Source organism: Poecilia reticulata, linkage group LG5 (assembly GCF_000633615.1).
Source record: "Poecilia reticulata strain Guanapo linkage group LG5, Guppy_female_1.0+MT, whole genome shotgun sequence".
Lineage (NCBI taxonomy): Eukaryota > Metazoa > Chordata > Actinopteri > Cyprinodontiformes > Poeciliidae > Poecilia > Poecilia reticulata.
In genome coordinates this window covers 10663273-10686250 of record NC_024335.1, presented here as the reverse complement: position 1 = coordinate 10686250, position 22978 = coordinate 10663273, and the positions used below count along the sequence as shown (strand labels likewise).

Here is a 22978-nt window from a genome sequence, read left to right as displayed (position 1 = left end):
CTGCTGCTCTCCCCCTGTTCTTGTCAGTCACAGTCCACAGCCGTCTGTGTGTCAACTAGTTTTGTTTCAGCAGAAACCCAGAACAAACTCTGCAGGTTTGTACCTGTGTATGTGTGTTCATGCATGCGTGTTCGGGGTTGTGTAACGCTCTGTGTTTGCAAACCTGGCAGCAAATTCAACTCCCCAGTGAAAAAACTGTTTTGCATTTTTCTCTCTCTTTTGCTGTTTGCTGGATGTCAGAATTGCGTAACTTACTCCAGATGTTGCAGTAATCAGCTGGGGCATTATTGGCACCTCATCATGCCACGCACAGCCACTTAGTGAACTGAAATATGTTCATGTTTGTTTGGCTTCTTTTTATCATCACAACATGTTCATACAATTGTCCATTTAAAATAACTCTACACAAAGGCTTTTACTGAGCAGTTTGGTGTAATAGCACAACCTGTTTTGGTATTAAATTTTCCATCTAAACAAGGATATTTTAAGAAAAAAATGCACATTATTGCTCTGTGATCCGTTGTTTTTATATTATAAATAGTTCTGGTAAAATTTAGATAATAACATTAAGTAAATAACTCTACTGATAAGATAGTGTTAGATGTGAATATGTACATTTACTCCGCAGAATTTGATGTGGAATTGGCATGAGCAAAATAAATACTAAAATTGGCAACTTTTTATACAACTGTGTAACATTTCTGGTAAAAAGCTTTTTCCCTACTGATGCAAAAAGATGTTAAAGTATATGTCTTACTATGCTAATTCTACAAATGAATATATGTATGCTTGTGTTTTCACAACTGGGAGCAACTGATTTGTTTCCCCAAAGCTCAAATAATATCTGAACTACGACCCCAAATCCCAGAGGAGTAGAAACAGAAACGTCAACGTCTCTCAGCCAGACAAACACTTAAACAGGAGCAGCAAAACCAAATGAGGTGGATTAGCAGTGCTTGCCAGCAACTGGTGGTGTCATCCAGTCTTTGTCGCATAGTTTTGTTATTCTCTTTAAATGGATCACCGTGGAGCACTGAGATTTATGAGCCCTAAAACACTGACCAATGTTACAATGTTAGTATATGTTACAGTTATATGTTAAAATCTTTATATCTTTTAGTAGAATTAATAATTATCACACTTTAATTTATAAACCTATTCTTGGTTGTTTTTTTTTTTGTTTGTTTGTTTTTACACTTTTAAGCCTTTATCCCACAAAACATACAGCAGTTGGTGTGTTCACTCCTAACACTTGTTTTTTTGGTAACACCAACAGCTTGAACCAGAGCCGGAGAATTAAAGCATTTAAATTTATAGACCTACACACTTAGAATCAGTGGATGATAGTGAACTTATCATGCAGCTGTACATTTGTATGCGTTTCTTTTCTGTATTTACGGTTATAAATAAGTTAAACATTATAATGTAAAATACTAAACATATCAGTATGATTGTCCTGTTTGTGCTAAGTTGAAATGGCAAAAAAAGTCTCATTATGGACAATGTAGAAGCTCAGCTTATTTGAGCAGATATTATAAAGAATTGCTGTTATTTTCATGAGAGCAAAGTCTGCATACATCTTTGCCTGCAGCTCAGACTTCATTCGCTGCTTTCAGCTTCCTCACGCAGGACTGACTGTCACTATCCATCTATACACCCATTACAAAAGGTCCTGCATATAGGTCTTTGTTTTCAGTTGTCCAATTAAAAAAAGCTAATTAGCATTATGCCATTCCATTAAAAAGATGTTGGCTGTGATACATCATTTTAATGTTTGAAAAGCGTATGGGTGGTAAAACCAGGCCTCTTTTTGCCTTAGGCTACATCTCATCTCTAGTGACACACACAGCTGACTGACAGCTCACTCCAACAAGTTGGAGTTTTCTCTACTATATGTATAAATACAACAACAGAAAAGTCTGCAATCTCATTAAAATTAGTTAATACCTCAAGAAAGTTATGACGTACAACTGCAGGATACATTGAAACGTAAAGCCATGTCTCCAAACATGCTTTTGACTCAAACAAAGGGCTTAAAGTTTTGCATTATATGACCCTGAAATTAACTCAGGAAAAAAAAAAAAAAAAGCAGACAGATGAACTGTACTGAAAACGGGGTGGTCCGATGTCCGAGTACCTAGAGAGCTCTCTATTTCAACATCAGGATATCGAGCAGCACCACTCAGATACCGAGTACCTTAGCAGATGGCACAAGTATCGCCTGCTTCAGCATGAGGTAGGAGTGAGCTGAGATGAAAGCTAGACTGCATTTATCGCCACTAGGGAGCCTAATTTCTGTCGATAATAAAGCAGCAGCTCTCTCTAAAAGAAGGATAGTAAGTAAACCGCAGTGACGAGGTATTTTAGGACAAAGGAACGAGCCGAGGGAGACACAGGAGTGAGAATTGATCAAAAACGGCAGGTGAAAAGGAATGCGAAGTCATGTTGCCATAGCAACAAGCCATGCAGACAAGTATAAAGGCTGCGGTTGCGTGCAGCTCCTTTTTTTTTTTTTTTTTTTTCTTTTTTAGCATGTTTCCCTAAGAGCTGCTGTTTGACCATCTGAACAGCTTCCGTATGCTGTTGGTGAACAAACAACGTGTCAAGTGCACTGTCCATCTGAATGTGTCATTCCCTATTTACTTATGTGAATGGAGGATCACTTTATCCCTGCTACAGGCGTCTTCTTGCTGCAAAGCCAGACACCATGATTCATTCCAGAATGGATCACAAGCGAAACTTAGCATTTTGTAAGCAAGAAACAATGTTTCTGCCTATATCACTTCTGGAGGCGACTGGCTGCGATGCTGAATAATGCAGGTAGGAAGACTGCTTGTTGCCACAGCAGCAGTGAAGCTGCTGGTGAAATAGCTTTACTGCCACAATATGGAATCACTAATATTAGCAATACCAACTCTACTTCAGACACATAAAGGCGACCCAATTAAAACAACACATAAAGTTTGTTTTCAGTAAATGAGCCTTGAGAGATGGAGGGTCAAGTCAAACATTTTATATTTAGCAATGCCAGAGGCTGCAGGGATGTTTGCATAACATTTTGTTTGATGCCATCTGTGTCTCTGTTTCTGAGTTGAAAGAGGAGCAGCTGAATAAGCAAGGAGCCTGAATTAATATAGAGACTGTGAGGTTCCTAATAAACATTTATATATGTAACATTTAACAGACTTCCAGGTCAGCATGAAAGTGCTAATGTGTACCTCCTGTGTGCCAAAACCCTAAATATGCATCTGATGGCCTCATTCAGTCACACATTGTTTGGCTACCCATGTAGCATTAGGCCTGTCAGGCCTTCAGGCCTGAAACATTCAGAACACAGATTTTTGTTTCATGCGGTTTCCTTTTCTGAAACAGAGCATGACAGCTGACATATAGTTAAGAAGCAAAACAGAAAGCAAGTTTTTAACATTTTGTTGGTATGCGTGTTTAATAAGTTAATTCATTCCCTTTCAGACTCAGTGTTTCTGCAATAACTATCCAGAGGAGTTGCCCCGCCCCCTCGATGTTATCCCCCACCTCTTCCGCTGAAGGTTAAGGGTACATTCACACCAGCCCTGTTTAGTCCACTTTAATTGAAGTCCAGTTTGTTTGCCTAGAAAGTCTGGTTTGCATAATTTGTATGCAAATGGGCGTGCAAGTGAAGACCGCTCCAAAATCAGGAAGGGGACTATAGTACAGGGCATTGTGGATCAATACAACTAAGACAAACATGCTAGGGGGAGAAATGGATCATGTTCTTTTACCAAAAACGAACAAAAAAATCTTGTAACCGCTAAAATCTGACGCTGCTCCATTTTTGTTTACATTTTGTGAAAAATAAAGTTGTGCTCATGTCTTCTTCAGTGGCTTGTTGTGTCATGCTAGCCCAGGTGTGTTAAGATGGAGCCTGAATGCTAACCAACAAAGCAAAAATGGTATTCCAACTTCCAGCTAATATCAGCTTAAAATACTCACAATGCAACTCAGAGAAACATTGTAAAGCTTTTAGAAATACAACTTTATAATATTCAGTGCAATGAACACATTTAATTAAAACTGCTGATAAATTTGTTTATATCTGTTCCTAAATGATTAAAATGAAAGAAACTGAAGGTAATTGATTGTTATGAATCCATAAAACAGGTAACTAATGTTAAATAGTAAAAAAAATCCTTCATTTGCCGGTTTTGTGTGGTTCAGAGGAGGCAGACCCAGAAACCATGATAATCATTATTCCTTAATGTTTTAAGCTTTCATTTAAATATACCAAAAAAGTTTAAAATTGGGAAAAAAGATGCCCACAGAAAAAAAGCCCCATAAAAAGTCCTGGATCTGATTAGAACTACGAGTGCAGCACATTTTTTTACTAGTGTGATGATTGAGCGAGCTGACCTGGCAGCCATCTTGTTTGGATACATCTGCAGAGGAATCCTTTGATGTAGCTGAGCACCACCACACACCACCCTCACTATGATCCCCTCTGTTTCCTCCGTTTCCGTGCTTTATGCTTCCTAACTATCAAAGGCTCCTTCAGTTCCTCCCGTTGGGCTATCAACCATAATAACATTAAGTGAACCAGCAGGGATCAAATCCATGAGGAGTCCTTACCAAAGCCGGGATGAGGGGATAGGATTAGAACAAGTGATGGAGTATGAACTGATCGAACTGGACTGAAAACATCAAAACAACACATAACTCAAAACAACTGAAACTGCTACTGCTCCTGGCTGAATTGGCAGCATTAAGTTTTTAAAAGCTCAGCCCAGCCGTGATAAGGAGCATCTGATCCAAGGTCAGGGCTTCACCAGTGAGATGACCAATCTAGAAAGCAGCTGAGGAATAGGATGATGAGGGGATTAGGACGTGTTGGCTTTCGTAATCTACACTTCCTGGATGAAAAACACAGAGGAAAGGGAAGGAAAAGAAAAGAAAGGAAGAAGGCGATGCATTGCAAATGAGGATGGCTCAGCAGTGTGTGAGAAGAGGTCCAGGGATTACAGCATGGAGGTCAGAGACGGCTCGCTCTCAGACCGGTTCATACATGAACAAATCACTTCCTGCAAGAGGTGAGCAGGGGAGTGACTGGAGAAAGAGTTTAGAGCAAGAATATCCTTTTCACAGCTTATCAGAAATAAAAAATGAAGGGCTTAAGGATAAAACAACCTATAAAACATTAGCATGCATTTCTTGAATTATTAATTAAATGTATAATTATAGATTCAAAGAAAAGGCTCCAAAAAAGAGACCGTCTTGTTGTGCATTTTTAGTTTGAAGTACTTGGATACAGTATGACTACCTTCATAGTTTGAGTGATTCAACTTTAACCTTTCAAACAGAAGCTTCAGTGCCCCTATAAAACACATAATGACAGACAGATTCTACTGATATCAGCTCTGATTCTGGCACAAGTATCTTTTTTCTAAATTAGACATACTGGACAAATTAATTGCTCAAACTGCCTGAGTTAATTGATGGTTTGTCCCTAAAATAAGCTGCAAACTAGTTTAAAAATTGGATTATGAGAAAAAAAAATGTATTTGCCGTTTTCCTAAAAAGCGTGATTTGTCTGATCTGGCTACAAATTGGATATTTTAACTTGGTCATCAAGCCAGCATGTCAGAAACTGGGTGTTGTTGCAGACCAGTCGGTGTCATTTGAAGGTCAAGTAAAATGACTTGTGTCGAGTTTCCTTAGTTTAAATGTTTTTAAACTAAGGAAACAAACATAATGATTTAACGTTTCTCCTGGCATTTTTCTTCAAGCATGCTTTTTGTAAAGATTTTCAATGTATTTGCATCATCTACCACCAAACTGAATGATAGTGTTGAGTTTCAGTTTTAGTGGAACTAATGTTTATGATTAGGGCTTTAGGTTAGCGCCACTAACTTTTTAGTTTGCCCCCCTTGTTAGCATAGCTAAAATAGTGGGCACATAAATTCACTTTCATGACAAAATTTCTGTCCATCTTATGCTGAACACCCAGCTTACTTGATTTTCACTATTTGGCCAACAAAACAAATGCAACTGAGGAGGCCATCAGAAGAAATTAAGAAAAACACATACATTTAAATTGGTATATAGAATATCTATTAATGTTTGTAGCCTTCAAACAGTGTATGTGCTACAAGAGATCCTTAGTATTTACATTGCAACACCCATCTCACAGCTCTCCAGTTAAGTTGCTCCATTTTCTATTTGACAATAGCTAAATGGGTTCCTATTGAGGGCTGAGATGAGACATGGGGCAAGAGGCATGGCTCTCCGCTGCATGCGGGACCGTCTGGCTGATAGATGGTTTATTTCCATTTTGCAGAGGATGCTGATAGGTTCTGTGGGCTGTGGCAAAATGGAAAATATACTATTCACTCACAGGCATATCAACTGCAGACTCTCGCCTGACTGAGAGCTATAGAGACGTGTCAAATCAACTGTCGTCAAAGACAAAAAGACAGACCGATAAGGGAGGGGCACCAAGAGGAGTGCCGCAGTAACCAGGAGCTAAGTGGCAAAAATATAAACAAAGGCTGTAAGATGATATTGTATGACAGTATCGACATATCCAATTGGTTGGTGAGTATTTATGCGTTTGTCTGAAAGGAAACAGTAAAAAGAGATGGTCGCTGAAGAGTCTGGGAAGGTACTTTCCTTCTGTTCCAGCAACAGCTGATTAAATGGGAGCCTGCACGTAAGTAGGTCACTCATCAAATGGACTCAGATCGTATGTAGCCAGTGTAACATTTGCAGTGCTGTCCTTATGAGCGTGCGTGAGGTAACAGCCAGCAATCACGAGCACCATCAGTCTGTAAGAGGAGCACCAACAACAGTCTGTTGACCTCTCCACATCTCTGTGGGTTTCCTCTCCTCTGTCACTTCTGTTTGATCCCTATCAAGGTCACTGTCATCAAATGATTCAGTAACATAAAAGAGTCTGTGGGAACATGTTACAGCAGAGAGGATGGCGCGAAAAAAAAGAAAAAAAGAATGACGGGGAGCACAGACCGTACATTAAAGTGATCCAATATAATCGGCTTGTTTTGTTAGCCTGTGTGTTTTGTAAAATTAGCGATCTACACTTTCAGGGGACAAGGTGTCCTCTTTTTACAATGAATCACTATTTTCGCCAAATAACTCCGCTGATAGCGCTGGACGTTTTCAAATTATAGTGTTGCTCCCATAATGGCCCTAATCAAGCAGCAGCCTTAAAAACAATCTGCCGCATCAACCCTCAGAGAAGAAGGACACATAAAGCGGGATAAAAAAATGTTAATAATTAATATACATGCATAATAACGAGCTGCTTTAGTATGGAATACATTCAAGTCATGTAATTAAGCTGCTGCTGAATGCATATTCAAATGAAATCACATTGAAATAAAATGTTATTTGCAAATTTAACGTGTACAGAGTGCCAACTATGGGGAGGAGAGTGTGAGAAAGAATAAAAAAAATAATTTATTAAGTACTATATTACGCAGTTTGCTGCCAAATGCAACATTATTTACTACCAACAAAGACACAGTTCTTAAGTTTAACACCTGATACAATCATGAGGACCTAGAAGTGTTGCTAGCAAGAGTAGATAGTTTTTACATAAAAAGCTATAACAACTAGAAGGTCATTTTGTTTCACCTTTTCCAGAGAAACTAAAGACAAAGTGGAATCTCCAACAGAATGATACAATTACTGCTCTGCTGCAATGTTTTTGACATTTTTTTGTCTTTTTCTTTAGGGGGAAAATATAAGTAGGGATTATACTGGAAACTGATCATGGAGACGCAGAAGACAATTGATGGATGGATGGATATTCAAATTTAGAAAATATGTGCAACAAGTGGGAATTAAGGATGAAAATTTCTATTACATGAAAATAACCTGCATGCTGTCAACAGAACACAAAAATGATAAGTCTTGATAGTGATAATGATGTTTTTGATCCTTGTGTTCAGTTAGTTCTGGTTCAAAGACAATGATTATTTCACCAAAATATTTAAACAATGCCATCTTTTAAATGCAGTCAATGCCAAAGAAATTAAATTTGGATCAGCCGTCAGCCAGAGATTAAATCATATTTGAATCAATTAATTCCAAAAGCGACAGTAAAAAAAAAAAAGGAAAAAAAAAAGAATAATAAATTCAGCAATAGAACATGCAGGCAAAAAGGAAGTAACAAAAATGTCCACAAACATCTAAGAATTTCATATTTAACTCTTTCACATCATTGCAACTGTTAGAACATTGTACATCAAAGATGTTTAATTACATAATGAAAACTTAAATTTCCGCCTACAGAGGCCTGGGCAATAAACTGCAAATTGTATTGCAGTTTATTGCAGTGTTTAACAAACACTGAAATTTATGACAATAACCAGTGTCATTTTGCGGCATTTTCGGTGTTTTAAAAAAATGAAAAGTAAATTTTGGCTGTGCATATATCTATACAAGATGCTGCATTACATGTACAGTCCTTGCAATGTGACTTCATCCCATCCAGTCTGTAACAAGAAGTGAAAGAGACAATGAAGTTGAGCAAGTTGAGGCCATTTCAACTATGAAGCAGCGGTCAGAGCTGGTCGAGGAGAAAGGAACAGCTCATTCCCAAAATAAATGCAATATCACTCATTTTGGTTCAGCAAGGACATTGGAAGTTAAGTTATTTTATACGTCTAAACATGTTCAACTGTGATTATTTATTCAATAATTCTTAAAAAGTAAAAGTACACATTTTCTTCATTTAATTGCAGGTGCTGTAGCTGTAAAGTCCATTAAAGTGGCAACAAAAATAATTGCAAAAAACCAGTCACACCATCAATATAACCGGCTGGGAAGCATTTACGCCGGCCTATCACATTCTTTATTAAAAAGGGGGTAAGGGGAGCCGATTTATTATTGAGGTGACCTGCTCAATATATCATGATATTGATTTTAGACCATATCGCCCAGCCTTGATCCCGCATGTATGCAGGCCCTCTGCCTGTCGTCCAGCCCAACCGTTCCTTCAGCGCACACATCATAAGTATCTCTCCTGTTGCTACAGGAGGATTTCTCTTGAGCCAACAGGAGATTCGCTGTATGCAGTCACATTCTCAGGCTTTACCACACATGTGACGGCAAGAAAAGAAAAAAAAACTCAACAATGCAGCTGAGATGAAAGAAAAAAATGTTGGCTGGTGGATTCCGAGGCAAATTAAAGATGGTGTTCAGTTTATTACGTGGCCTTCCTCAGAGCCAAGGAGAGCGGAACGCCACAGAGGTACCACGTGAGTCTGAAATTGAAAAACGTGACTTCTCCTTCCACTTTTTATGAAATGCAAATAATTTATCCACCAGGGACCTTCCTCAACTGAAATGTTCTCCATGAAATTGGATGCTGCACAGTAACTAGTTTTTGCATAAACTGATGAATGATCAGAGGCAGGATGTGCAGCACTATGTTTGTCATGGTTAACCCGACAGTAAAGACTGCTTATTAAGCAAATGAATGGAACATTTCCAGCTGCCAGACTCCAGCCATGGCAATCCACCTTTTCTGCTCGGTTTTATTTCCCTTTGAGTCGCAGAAAAACAGTTTGGTGAAATAAAAAGAGACTTGCAGCAATCTTGTGTTGCTTGACAGAAGTGTTAAATTTAGAGCAGCTGATTTTTGTGCTGCAAGGTCGAGATGATTTTATGCTTCTGAAGCTTGCCGCCGTCACAAACCAGCTTAGAGGCCACAAATAGCTTTGTGGGTGAAAGTGAATCGATACGTGGCTTTTCATTATGGTTCCATTTCCCAGTAACCCGTCTGTTCAGAGGACTGGCAGATAGGCTGGAAATTGAGACTCATCAAAGACCTCTTCTGTGAGAAGCAGCAGGAAACAACAACTTGGACTGTTTCAAGGCAAATGTACCATCTATGTACAGATTTACGACAATTTTTCTTTTAAATTAGTTTAGAAATATTTAGGAAAATGCTTATTTTACGGTTCTGGTAAAACATCTGCGTAAAATGTTCCAAACATGATCTAAATATTGTAATTTCCTGTTTGTTTTTTCTTTTGCTTCCGTTTCATTTGGCTTCAGCTGGAGATTGTGAAGCTGAATAAATAGTTCAAAGTGAAATGCCCCCACTCAAACATGTATTACTGACCACTTCCTACCCCTGACTAAGTGCATGATTAATTGCATGATTAAAAGGAGAAAGCTTTGACCTTAAAACCAGACTTCTGACGATACAAACGCTAAAAGCTTCCTGATTAACGTCTATTTCAATTTTCCGTCAGCACACTCTGCTCTTGTCGCTTTTTACAGAACTGTTTACTAGACGTTACTTAAAGCCCACTAGAATATAATGGATGGGCTACGATAAAAGAAAACTAGTAAGCTTCAAGTAGAAGGATCTTTATAAAGCAGATCCTTTATAATATTTGTATTGTGCACATCCCTGGTGCCTCCTGATGTGCTCTGTTTGATTTTCTGTTGAGCACCTAGTCTCTGTTCTTGTTCTAAAACCAATAAGTAATAGAATAAAGGGAATTGATTGGGTCGGATTTCTAGAAAACATGATGTTCTGCTCATAGGGTTCCCTCCCCCAACAACAAATGAACAAAAAGAAACCAATTATTAGATCAAATCTTTAATATTAAGAATACAAATATGTCTTTGCTTGTTTGAGCTGACCATCTGGTTCTGTTGTGCCATTTTTACATCTTAATTTGACTTAATTTTCCATAATCAGTCAAATATGGAAACTACACCATATTTATTTATTATATAGTTTTTGATAACTACACCACATTACGATACTTTCTAATTAAAACCATATGATCAAATTAGTTTTAGATGTACTGCAGAAAAAAAAAACATTCTGAATTTTCTTTTAATTTTAGAAAGTGAAGCATAAGAGACGAGGAGTTCTTTGTTCATCTTCTTTGGGTGTGATTCATTTCCATCCTTCATGCTGGGTGACCTCCTTTTCACCTCCTTAAAACTAGCCTGCTATTTTTTTCCCCCCACTGAAGTCATTTTTCATCTTCAGCGAATCTTGCAAACTGATTTAACATTGTCTACATTCAATTGATCTAATGAAGGATTTTCTGGAAATATTCTTCTGCACAAGAAAACTAAAATGCCTAATGCGCCAGAACATATGACTAATTGCTTTTAGCAGTTCAGTGTTTGTGAGAGTGTGTGTGCCGCAGACACCCAATTTGTACAAGCTTTTGTTTAAGCTTTTCACCGTAGCACGATGAGTCAACAGCAAGATTTCGGGAAGTGCAGCCCTTCATGACTAATTATACTCTCTTGCTTTTTAATTGAGAGACCAATGAATGCATATCCGTCCGATACATCTGGATAGCCACTACTGATTGTAACTATATTCTAATTAGCCAGAAAACCCATTCATTGTCTCACAACTATTGTATCTACGCTTCATTAAAACCCACCTTTATTAAATTCAATTATGTAATGTATAATTATGAGCTTTCTTTGAACTTCAGGAGCCATTTGTAACGTGGTGCACTGATGGAAAACCACATTTGGAATTGGATGAGGTTTTAAAAACCGGTAATATTCTTCAATTTTAACATGTTTCTGAGATTTTTATTGATTTTCAAAACTTTTTACAAAGAAAAATCTGAAAAATGTCAGTACCTCAATCGACTTCTAACCTTAATATATTAGTAAGAGTCCAGATGGACATATTTATTTCTCAGTTTAAATTCAGATGTTCTGTGAAGATCTCAGAGGTTCGTTGGAGAATGTTGGTGAACAAACACAATCATGAAAACCAAGTTGTGGAAAAACAGGGTTAAATTATCCAACTACATCACAAACTTTTCGTTCAGTGTTACAAAAAAGTGCTTTCAATCTGTCATTTGACAATGGAAAGAGTGTAGCACCTAAACGAACATGAAAACATTAATCAGAACCAGATAAGAGGTCAATATAAAATGTTGGCGCTGCAGAGATTCACAGCTCAGGTGAACCTGTCGACAGATCGACTACTAGTTATGAACCTCATTAATCTGGTCAGGCTGTTGACTTTTGGAAAGAAAACGAGAAAAATAAAATCCAGATATGAAGTTTGCAACAAGCCATTTAGGGGTTAAAAATAAAAATAGCTTAAAGCCTCTAGGCCAACAGTAAAGCAACATGTTTACTTCAAAACTAAAACCATGAAAACACCAAATCAACCGTAAAAATTGTTGGTAGAATTAATGACTTGATGCAATCTGCTGGGTTTCCTTAGAAACATTGTGAATTGGCGCCATATAAATAAGGCCGAGTTGTATTGAATTGTGCTTTTGAGATTTGAGGGTGTTTTTTCAGCAGGACAGGGACACTGCTCAGGGCTGACGGGAAGATTAATAGAGCTAGCCAAAGTGCAAATCTAGCTGAAATAAAAAGATCCAAAACGATGGAAGGTTCAGCATCCAGGAGAACAAGACACTTAAACATACAACCTACGAAATGACCTAGAAACAATCTGACCTAGAAACTAGCCCAGTTGAGAAGTTTGGGGTTTCTGGTGAGAAAATTAAAAATATTTAATACAAATTAATACTTTTGCAAGACACTTTTTAAGAACTCTGATCAAAAAAGGTGGAAAGTGAAAGAGAACAGACTACATAAATCTATCTCCTCCAGGGGAGACAACACACTTCTGCACAAAACCACCAAAAACATTTGGGTGTGCGTTTTTTGAGAGAGCTACCTTTCCACGTAACAAGTGCCTGTATTAGCCAGCACTTGCACTGCATTTCTGCTTCCTCTCTCTTTCCATTCACAGTAGTCAAGTTGCAGAGTGGGTAGACAGAGAATAATGACGTTGAGCATGCACAACAACTGCTTCCCGAGGAGAGGGCCCAGGGGAGCATTTTTGCAGTATTATGCAGTCAGCCATAACTAAAACATCATTACCACCCCGTTCACAGTCCGGAGTAAGAGTGCAGACTGGAGCAGAGAGGAGGCGGATGGACTTATGAAGTTAATGACCGTTTTTATTACCAAAGAAACTCCACTGGCTATTTTCTCAGGTAATCACAAATTGTATTTTATGTCATTTAGTGGTCATTTTCAACACCTTAAAAATCATTATCACCATCTGGAAGAAAATCAGGGGAAGGGAAAGAATGAGTGGAGGAGATGGAACCAAGCAGTTTTTGATGAATGTGTAAAATTACACAATCTAACCCGCAATGATAATAATTAAAACTCGTGAACTGATTAAGTGACACAAGGTTAATTGGTAAAACACATGAATGGGATAACTGAAAGAAATAAGCTGCATTTCATGCTTTCACATAACCCAAAATGGTTCAAGTTGACAGAAAATGAAGGAACAAATCATCTCTGGTACATCACCAATATAATAACATTTCATAATGACACCATAAAAGTTTCCTGCTCCTGGGCTACACACCCAGGTGCTGAGGGGGAAAAGTGAAAAGTTTGCCAGATTAGCAAATTAAATTGCCTCCTTCAGTTTTTTAGTTTTCTTTTTAATGAGCTTTTTTCTGCACATTTGCAACAGATAAGTTAAAAATCTCAGTATAAACAGCTGGGAGCAGTTATGCCATTTAACCAAGGTAACATAGATGGGATGTTTGTTTCATCCACCTAAACAGGTAAATAAAATATTCCCCAAAGCAATCATTATGCAGAGTAATGTAAATACAACCATCATATTAACTATTCTGTGTCATGTGGTTGATATTTTTAATGCCTCTTTACCTTGAATTTCATTGCTTTTACTCATGATCAATGAAATAATTATGTATTCTAACTGAAGCATGGATTGTAGCTATAAAACAATACTATGAGTCAAACGATACTGAAGTAGTTATGCTAATACCTTTTTGTACTCTCACTGTATTTAAGAGTGAACTTTTTCATAAAGCTGACAGCTTTAATCTGTTTTTATTGCTCTCATACTGTAGTCCAGTCGTCAGTAACCTTTTCAATTTGAAGAGCCACTTTTGCTACAAAATAAAATTTGTCTAGAGTAAAAAAGACTTTGATCATATGCACCAAATTAAATGTTTTATTTTAAAAAGAGACGGAAATTAAATTTGGACAAAATGCCAAATTTAGAAAAGCTTGAAGCAAAAAACAATAAATTACTTTTATAAGTTTTGGTATCTATTGCAGATATTCTAACAGATATTGCATATAAGCATACAGAAGAACAGCAAAACAGACTTTTTTATTTTTTATTAAGACAACAGTTTAGATACTGTGACAAATTCATTAATGCACCTATTGACAAGTATTATCAGAGTTGATATATAAGTTCTATTATTGATTAAAAGTGTTTGGTTACATAATTGTACCTGCTGTTTAAGCCCACCTAACAAACAGATCATTAAATATGTTTATATGCCATTTTGAATTATTGATCTTGGCTTAATAAGAAAAATCTTTTGGGGGATTTTAATAACATTTAAGAGTGGGTGCCGATTATTTTCCTGCAAATATTTTGGATTAATTACCTATGATATACATCTGGTAATATAAAAAATAGTTCCTGCTTGAAATGGGTTTTTTTTCTCTTCACAAAGATCTGTAAAATTATTTTCACCTGTTTTTTTTTCTTAAAAAAAAAAAGCTCTTTTGTTCAATTCTGCACGCCTGAACCAGCTATTAGCCGTCAGCCTCCCTGTTGAGCCATTGACTTTCTCCTGCCAGAACTAGAAACAGTATTTAATTATGGACATACAAGAAAAACTAGTCTCTCATTAAAAACTGCAGCAGATAAACTTAACTGACACGTTAATGAGCAAGTTGTATACAGAAATGGAAAAATTGCAGAGGCTAAAAACCATTGGGTGAAGTAGAAGAAAAGAACCGCTGCCTGGTAATGATAATTTAAGCAGTTGCACTATAAGAATTACCATTAACAGTGCCCAGTAAAAACAAAGTGCGCTGGCAGTTTAAGTAAATACTATTTAGCTCATCTTATCATTAGAATTGCACCTGCATTTTTAACTGAATTCCTTAAATAAATAAAGTCCACCTTCCCTTTAAATCTTGAATGCATTTAATTTTCTTCCATCTCCCTTAAACTGCTCTAAGAAGCAAAAAAAAAAAAAAAAAAAAAGCCAGTTAAAAAGAGCTGAAATCGTTTATATTTTCATGTTTATAAAGTGCATAGTGCAGTGATACAGCCCTGCGAACATAAACCCTTCCACCTGGTGCATTGTGTCCCTCGTCCGGGTTGTAATCTCGCCGTGTAATGAAGGTTGTAAATCAGCACCTTGGACAGCGATTTCAGTACCAGGGGATGGCGGACAGCAACAACAGCTGACATTCCTCCTTACCGGAGCTACCCTGCATCACGCTGATGACTAAACAGAGTTATTCAGGCTGTTGCACAGCTAGCTTAGAAGAGCTGTGATTCAAAGGAAAGGTGTAAAGAGGTTGAGTTTGTTTCTGTGTGAATGACGTCCTATTTAAGAGATATACTGCTGCTACAGAGTGACAAAAAAAAAAAAGATATGCTGAGAAGAGGATGAGTAAGATGCAAATTTCTCCCTCTAACAGTCCCAGCATGGTTGAGTGAACATGCATAGGTGATATCAAAGCACTGAACTAAAACAAATTAAGAAGAAACGGCTGATTTTTAATGGTCTTGATGTTTAGATGGAGCTGCAGAAGTGATGAGCTGCAAGCACACACACTTTCAGCACCTTTAGCATTTGCTCAATAAGAACATGGATGTTATCTTCAAAGTACCCATCAGCACACACATCCGTAAATCCAAAATGGAAACGGGACACACACACACACACGCACGCACACACAGCAATGCACCTCCAGTTTAACACTTCAGTGTGAGCCTGTAAGGCTGTGTGTGAAGCCTGGTAACCTGGCCTAGAAGTTTCCAGAGTCAAACCCTTGCTGTTCCTAATTAATAACACATTATTATAATTCTACTTATAAAAAACGAATGATGTCTGCATTAAGTTAAATATTCATGCTCCCAGAGCTGGTCTATTTTTATCATTAAGCCCTCACAGGTAGAAGAGCCTGCATTGTGACTGTTCTCTCATCCGCAGCCTGTCTCTTCAATGCATTCCTTAGAGTCCAGGACTGACAGCCAAAGGAAGGCTTGTGCATGACGAAGAGCGGGAGAGATGAAAAAGTGAGACTGCAGCACAGATCGATTCGGAGAGCAAAATCAGGAAAAATGGGGCAGAGAGGGAGACGAAAGGGTTTCACATTTGCTGTACAGTTTGAGAAGAACGATGTGTCAAGTAAAACCAGACAACAGCTGACGACGACTTAAACCTGTCATTGTGATTTAAAGCATATCTGGCAATGTTGAGTGTTTTAGCAACAAGTTTACTGTCCAGCAGGCCTGTGAAGGTGAGCATGGTCTGCTTAGCTATCCACACAAACCAGCAGAACCACAGGTTCGCTTCTGAATCCCCGCAGAGTCAGCGGCGGGTGGAGGAAAGGGGATTGGATGGAGGGCTGACTTTGACAGCTGGGGGTGACGGGATTAGCAGAAATGGTGGCTTGTATCTGTGGTTGCGTTATTCAGTGTGTGTGTGTGTGTGTGTGTGTGTGCGCGCGCATGTGGAGATACCAATACAGGGAATATTTAAGTTGCCATTAAGAATTTATTCTCCATTGTGTGTGCATGTGCGTTTATTTGCATGTATTAAAGCGTGTGTGCATGTTATTAAAAGCTTTAACACCCTTATGCTCACAATCCATGGTATGGAGTGTGCACATTACTATTCCTGTCACAACAGCCTTGCAGTAGAAGAAGCAGTGGTAGTGGAGGCAAGCAGACCATCCACTGTAGAAGCTAACGTTGACACTCACACACACCAGCACTCTTCAATCCAATCAGGTTGTGTGTGTGTGACTACATCTTGCATGTCCTTTTTATTTTTCATAAGTAGGACATATTTACTCTCCCTCCATGCTGTTGCATCGGCATGGCACAGCACTGTGATGTGATGCATCAACATGTCCAACCTCCCTGATTTCCCGGAGTGACCGCATGACAAATCCCATCACTCACCCTGGCTCTGCGCTCCCCCGTCCCCCTCCTCTGTGTCGGTCAGGTTGTTAAGCATCCCGGCTCCTCCGCGATGCTCCTTGTTCTGCTGCTGCAGAGCGATGTCACCGATCGAGCTCTCGGCGGCTCTCCCCGCTCTCCACGCACTGTGATGCGGCCACAGAAATTGCAGGGAAGCGGCGCAGAAAATGTGCCGGGGGATCCTCCTCACTCCTCTTCACTCCTTGCCGCCTGTAGGATGCAACGAAGAGAGGCAGCAGAAGAGAGAGAGGAGGGGGGGGGGGATTTTTTTTTTCCTCTATGTGGATCCTCCTCTTGACGTCTCTTCTCTAGCTTGCAAGCGTGACTCTCTCTGTTGCGCTCTCTCTCCAGAAGGAGGAGGAGGAGGACGGGGGAGGAAGAGGGAAGGTGAAGCTGCAGGAGTTTGGTGTATGATGGAACGCCTCAAAGCTGCGCATTTGCTCTCCATTTTTCGTTTCCCCCCCCCATTTCCTTTTCTTTGTCCCTTTTCCAGTTTTTTTTCGCCTCCGGTTCTTAATATCACTCAAAACAACAATATTCTCAGACGATGCTGCTCTCTCGATGTAAGCGCCAAGCTGATTGCATATTCAAGCAGTTGTGTGATTTTCTAAATATCCACTTCTGTCCTTTCTCTCTGCCTCCTTCTTCTCATCACCTCTGTCAGACAAATCTGTGATTGAAGTGAGCAGCCAGTATCCTCACCGCTCTGATGTTCTCCATCTACAGATGTGCTTCATGGTTTGGCTTCTTCCTCTGCTTTGAAATGAGCGACTGCACTCACTTCAAATTTAATGTCAAATGCAAATTGACTTTTTCTTTTTTCTTTTACTTTAGTAGAAAGACAAGTCATAAGAGTTATGATAAACATGGAAAGCCTCGTACTCAGACGTGCACACGCAGATTAATCCAGCAACTGGTTATCTCAGTCCTTCTTTGGAGCATTTAGTTCCAGCTGAGAGGACCGGCGCGCCGTATGTTGGCAGCTTAGCTTTGGAGCCCCGCTGGAAATTAGACCATCCTCATTTTGATCCATGCAGACTCATTCTGATCTGGTACACAGTGTTCTGAGAGCAGAAAAGTGAGCAGCACGGAGACGCCGGATGAGTGTGGTTCTGTGTTTTCTGCAGCGGTTCTGTTTATGTTGAATGCATCTTGTTTTTGGTCATGCTGGCATTGAAGCACAGAGTAGACTGCTACCATGAGATGCAGAATGCAACTCGGGACTCCCACATTTGTTGACACTGTATGAAATATAAACGGTTTTACAATGGTACAATAATTTCAACAAACAATCAAGCCTTGAAGCTTAGTCATAAGTTTTTACTCAGATGTTTGTGTTCTCCTTCTGCAGTTGTACTAACCTTCATGCCAGGTGTGTGAGCAGCAGCAGGAGATCCAGACAAATTAAATTATAATATTGAAGGTAAAATGATCCTTTGGATTTGCAGAGCTAAAGCATTCATGCCTTAAAACTCCTGCTCATCGTGGAAATTATGCAAAAATATAGATTAAAGCATCTTTCACTTTGATGAATCTGTACATGTTCAAGATGTGATATTAGATTATTTCTAGAGGTGTGCCGATCGATCGGCCACCGATCATAATCGGCCAATTTCCGTGAAAAAGTGTATGATCGGTGATCACCGATCACGGTCTCTTGTTGCCGATCACACAAACCGATCACCTGTATCTCATTTCGCAGCCTGCCTGTGCAGCYGGTCTCCTCTTTCCTTCATTCTGCGCAAACGCGCAGCAACAAATCCTGTGCAACCACCTGGTGAATGGCTCCATTCACCAGGTGGAGCCATTCACCAGGCTCCACCTGGTGAATGGGGAAGTTTGCGTGTTGCGGCGGAAAATTGAAGCACGTCAAAATGCATCAACACAACGAAGCTAATATGACATAAAAACAATGACATACTTGATGGAGTTTGGCTACATCGAGGCTCACGGCAGTAAAAAAAGACATATGGAGGATCAGATAGGAGGTAAAGCTGCGCACAGCTATAAACGCACGGTTTAGCATGACGGTCAGAAAGCTAAACAAATAACCCGCAAAATTATTTAAATCTTCGAGCTGTGATGTAAGACGCCGGTTCTGCTCTCGCTGTTGAACCGCTGCTATGCGCTACAGGTAGTAATATTTCACAGACGGAGCGCCGCTTCTGCTCCACCTGGTAGTGACTCTCACACCGAACCTCTGCTTATAGCTGCAGCATCTAACTTAAAAAAATACATTTTACACACGTATTTAAACTTTCGCTGTCCCAACATGAGACAGATAATCTCTGAAAAAATAATCGATCTCCTTCCTGTTCTGCATAATTCTCTGCTCAGTCAGAAACAACCACTCAGAACTAGCAGTAATCAGCCAGCCGCCATGCTATCAGGAAGTTTTCCTGCAGTAACTCAGGATTGTTTATTGTAATGGATCCTGTATTTGCCTTTGAATGTTAAGTTTTATGCTTGAATTTTTTGGTAATGTTGAGAGGTTTTATTTTAACTTTTTGCATTATTTAGCCTCTTCTGAGCCTTCATAAGTTATTAGTCTGTTGTATAATTTGCACAATGCCTGTTTTTTTCTTGGAAAAAGTTATTAAAAACAAGTTTTTGTCTAAATTAAGGTGAATTCATGGTTCCTTTTTCCACATAATAATTATGTGATCGGTATCGGTGATCGGCCCTCATGGGTGATCAGAATCATAATCGGCAGGAAAAAACCTGATCGGCACATCTCTAATTATTTACATTAGTTTCCTATAGTTTTTTTTTCTTCAGATATGTAATGCATGAAGACGCTCCATCATTGTTTTGTTTTAATACTTTTTCCACTTTATATTTCCTCTAAACAAGCACCAATCCACTTTTTTCACTTCCAATACGATACAGCTATCTGAGGTTCAGCATCAGCCGATACCGATCCAATCTAATTCAGAAAAGTAGCTTAAAATGTTTATTGTTTTAAACACAGACATAAATGTACTGAATAACAAATTCATTTGATAACTCTGCAGCCGTACAATACACCTCAAAACACCAATATATTCACAAGCTTGGCCAAACATGTAATTAATTTGTTCAGTCTGTTCAATTAGGAAAATAACAGCCAATGTAAAATAAATAATAAAGAAACTGAAGCTAATAGACTGAATAGATCTACCCTTATGTCATCTGCTTGACTGATTGATATGCTGTTTGTATTTTATATTTCACATATTTGGTTTTAAGAAATAATTTTTTGAGATAATGTTGTGTTTCTATATCTCATTTACTAGGATTCAGAATCCATATAAAATGTGACAAAATAGATTTTAAAGATTTTGAAAAAATAAACCAAATCTGCTGTCTGGCAGCCTTGTAACTATATGCAAAGCACCAAAACAAAGAGGAATCTACAAAAATGAAAGAGATTCAAGTAAGCTGCCTTCTTTGAAGGCAGGTTTGCTTATGGCTAAATTAGGATTAGAGTGCCGGTTTTGATCTCTTTGATGTTTTTATCTTTACTTTTTATTTTCTTATTCTCACTGTTTATGTTTTAATGAAGGTTTTAAGGTGTGAGTATCCTTATTAGATGGCGTACTAACTAAAACTCTGAGGTTTTAATGTTTTTATCTTTTTTTTAATTTGTTTTCATCTTTTTCAAAATCCTTTTCTCTTTCTCACTGTTTATTCCTGTTTTTATTTTAATTATGTAAAGCACTTTGAAATGCCTTGCCGCTGAAATGTGCTATACAAATAAAATTTGATTGATTGATTTGAATGATTTGAATGACAATATTGTTTTTTACCATGTGAAAGGTCTGCAAAATGAATATTGAACACTTTGTAAACGATGCATGCACAGAGCTAAGCTATAGAATAGCCAAGGGAAATCATTAACAGAATGCTTTAAGTTGCTATCATGAGTTTGATATCTCGTTATTTGTGATTTACAATAATTTGAATTCAAATATCAACTGAACAATTGTATCTAAAAAAAAGGCCATCAAGTGAATATCTTAGTTGTCAAGGACTATGTGAGTTTTATCTTATGATCATTGTGATATTTATTATGCTTATTTTTTACATCCCATACAGTGCAAAATGTCTTAAATTGAGCAAGTAAAGCAACATGACAAAAAGAAAGTAGTTGAGGATGTTGAAGAAATGCACTGCACATGCTGCTGCTGCTGCAATACTGCATCACTACTGCAGCTGTTCACATCTCTCCCCAAAAGAAGAGAGTGTAATTATCTCTGCTGATGTGTGTGCAGGTGTACATAGTCAAGAAAACAAGAATCAACTGCAGCCACTGAGTTTGTACACACAGATTGATATTCCGTGCAAGCTAGCTGACTCAAATGAAAATTTATTTTGCCCTAAACAAGCTGACGTTAACCAACTGACTGCCAAGTCTCTGTAATATTCTTTGATTGAGACGGACGGAAGGCCGGCAGGCAGCCAACAGTTAATCACATATTTTGTGCTTTACACGGTTGAGCGGTATTAGATCTAGTTTGATTACAATGACCTTGAAATCAACTCTTTTACACCTAATGAGTTTAAGGGTGTTTAAAATACATTATGCTAAAAAGAAAGGATCAAAGTGTCTCCGTGTGAGCAACAATAAACTAATCCTATCTGCAAATGTTTTAGTTTTTAAACCAAAATCTGTCAAACTCCAGTCCTCCAGGGCCGGTGACCTGCAACTGTTAGATGTTTCGCTGGTTCATCACGCCTGAATCAAACGGCTGATTTATCCCCTCAGGATGCAGTTAAGTTCTCCACAGTCCTGCTAATGACCTGATTATTTCAGTCAGGTGTGCTGTAGCAGAGATACATCAAAATGTTTCCAGACACTGAAGTCTGGAATTTGACTCATGTGGCATAAAGGACAGCTCACAAATTTATCATACAAATAATTATCCTTGATTTTTAGGGCTAAAATTGGAATAATATGGTTTAAAATAGATAAATAAATAAGTTTGCCAGCACACTTACAAATCAACATTTTAAATTCAATTAAAAAGAAACTATTTATTCCCAGGGGGCAATTACAAGAGCCACATGGAGCAAGTTCAATTCAAAGAGCAACTTTTCACCTTGCTACTACAAAATAAAATCTGTGCAGATTGATTTCACAAATATGAACTAAATAAAGGATTGTCAAATCTCAGGAAAATATACAAAAACATATTTTAGAACAAAATGAGTCATTTAACTTTCAAAAAGGAAAGACAAAACATTTTTTCGTAGAATGAGGTCAGCTGAGTGAGCCATAAAAATGGAAAGCGAAGAATGAACAAAAAATATAGTTTGAAAACCAAGACGCATTAAACTACTTTTAAACTTTGTATCATTGCATGTTCTGTGGTTGTAGATGATGTTCTAAAAATATGAAGAAGTACAGCTAAAACAATCATTTCCCACTGACTGTTTAATTAAAAACATTTCATATTTGTTTTTATAAGGATAACAGTGGAGGAGCCAAGGAGCCGCATGTCTCCACAGGTCGCACGTTTAAACTGATCAACTATGGCTAACACATACAGGTGCATATCTCAAATTTGAATTTCAGCTACTAACTCTGTGTTCTCAAGATGCTAAAGCTTGAGAACACAAGTACAAGATTTATAATTCCTGTTGGTACTCCACTCCATTGAGTGGCAGTAAAAAAACAACTTTGATTTAATTTACCAGCTTCCATTAAAACAACAAACGACAAAGCAATAATTTACATGTTTAGCTAAAACCCAAAGTAAAAAGCAGCACTTATTCATCATTTCAGCACCTGATGCCAAGTTTTAGTTTTCATTCCATCAAAATATTTCTTTAGGCACTTTCCTATTGTAAGTGTTTGCAAATCCGATAACAGCGCTTGTGGAAGAAAAGAAAGGCAAACAAAATACGCAAGTTACTACAGTATTCAATTACCTAAACGCACACACGCACACACACACACACACACAC

General features: G+C 38.2%; 1 protein-coding gene across 3 annotated transcripts in view; it reads right to left on the bottom strand.

Moving 5' to 3' along the window:
- The window catches only part of slc12a5a (solute carrier family 12 member 5a), a 149834-nt gene that overhangs the window by 78173 nt on the left and 48683 nt on the right, over positions 1-22978 (bottom strand). The window contains exon 1 of one of the 3 annotated variants that reach the window (XM_008408932.2): positions 17012-17240. The exons of the other annotated variants lie outside the window; for them this stretch is intronic. Within the exon in view, the coding sequence (XP_008407154.1) occupies positions 17012-17066 (55 nt within the window). The 5' untranslated portion in view covers positions 17067-17240. Of the gene's footprint in view, positions 1-17011; positions 17241-22978 lie in introns of those variants that run through there. 3 annotated transcript variants of the gene reach the window in all.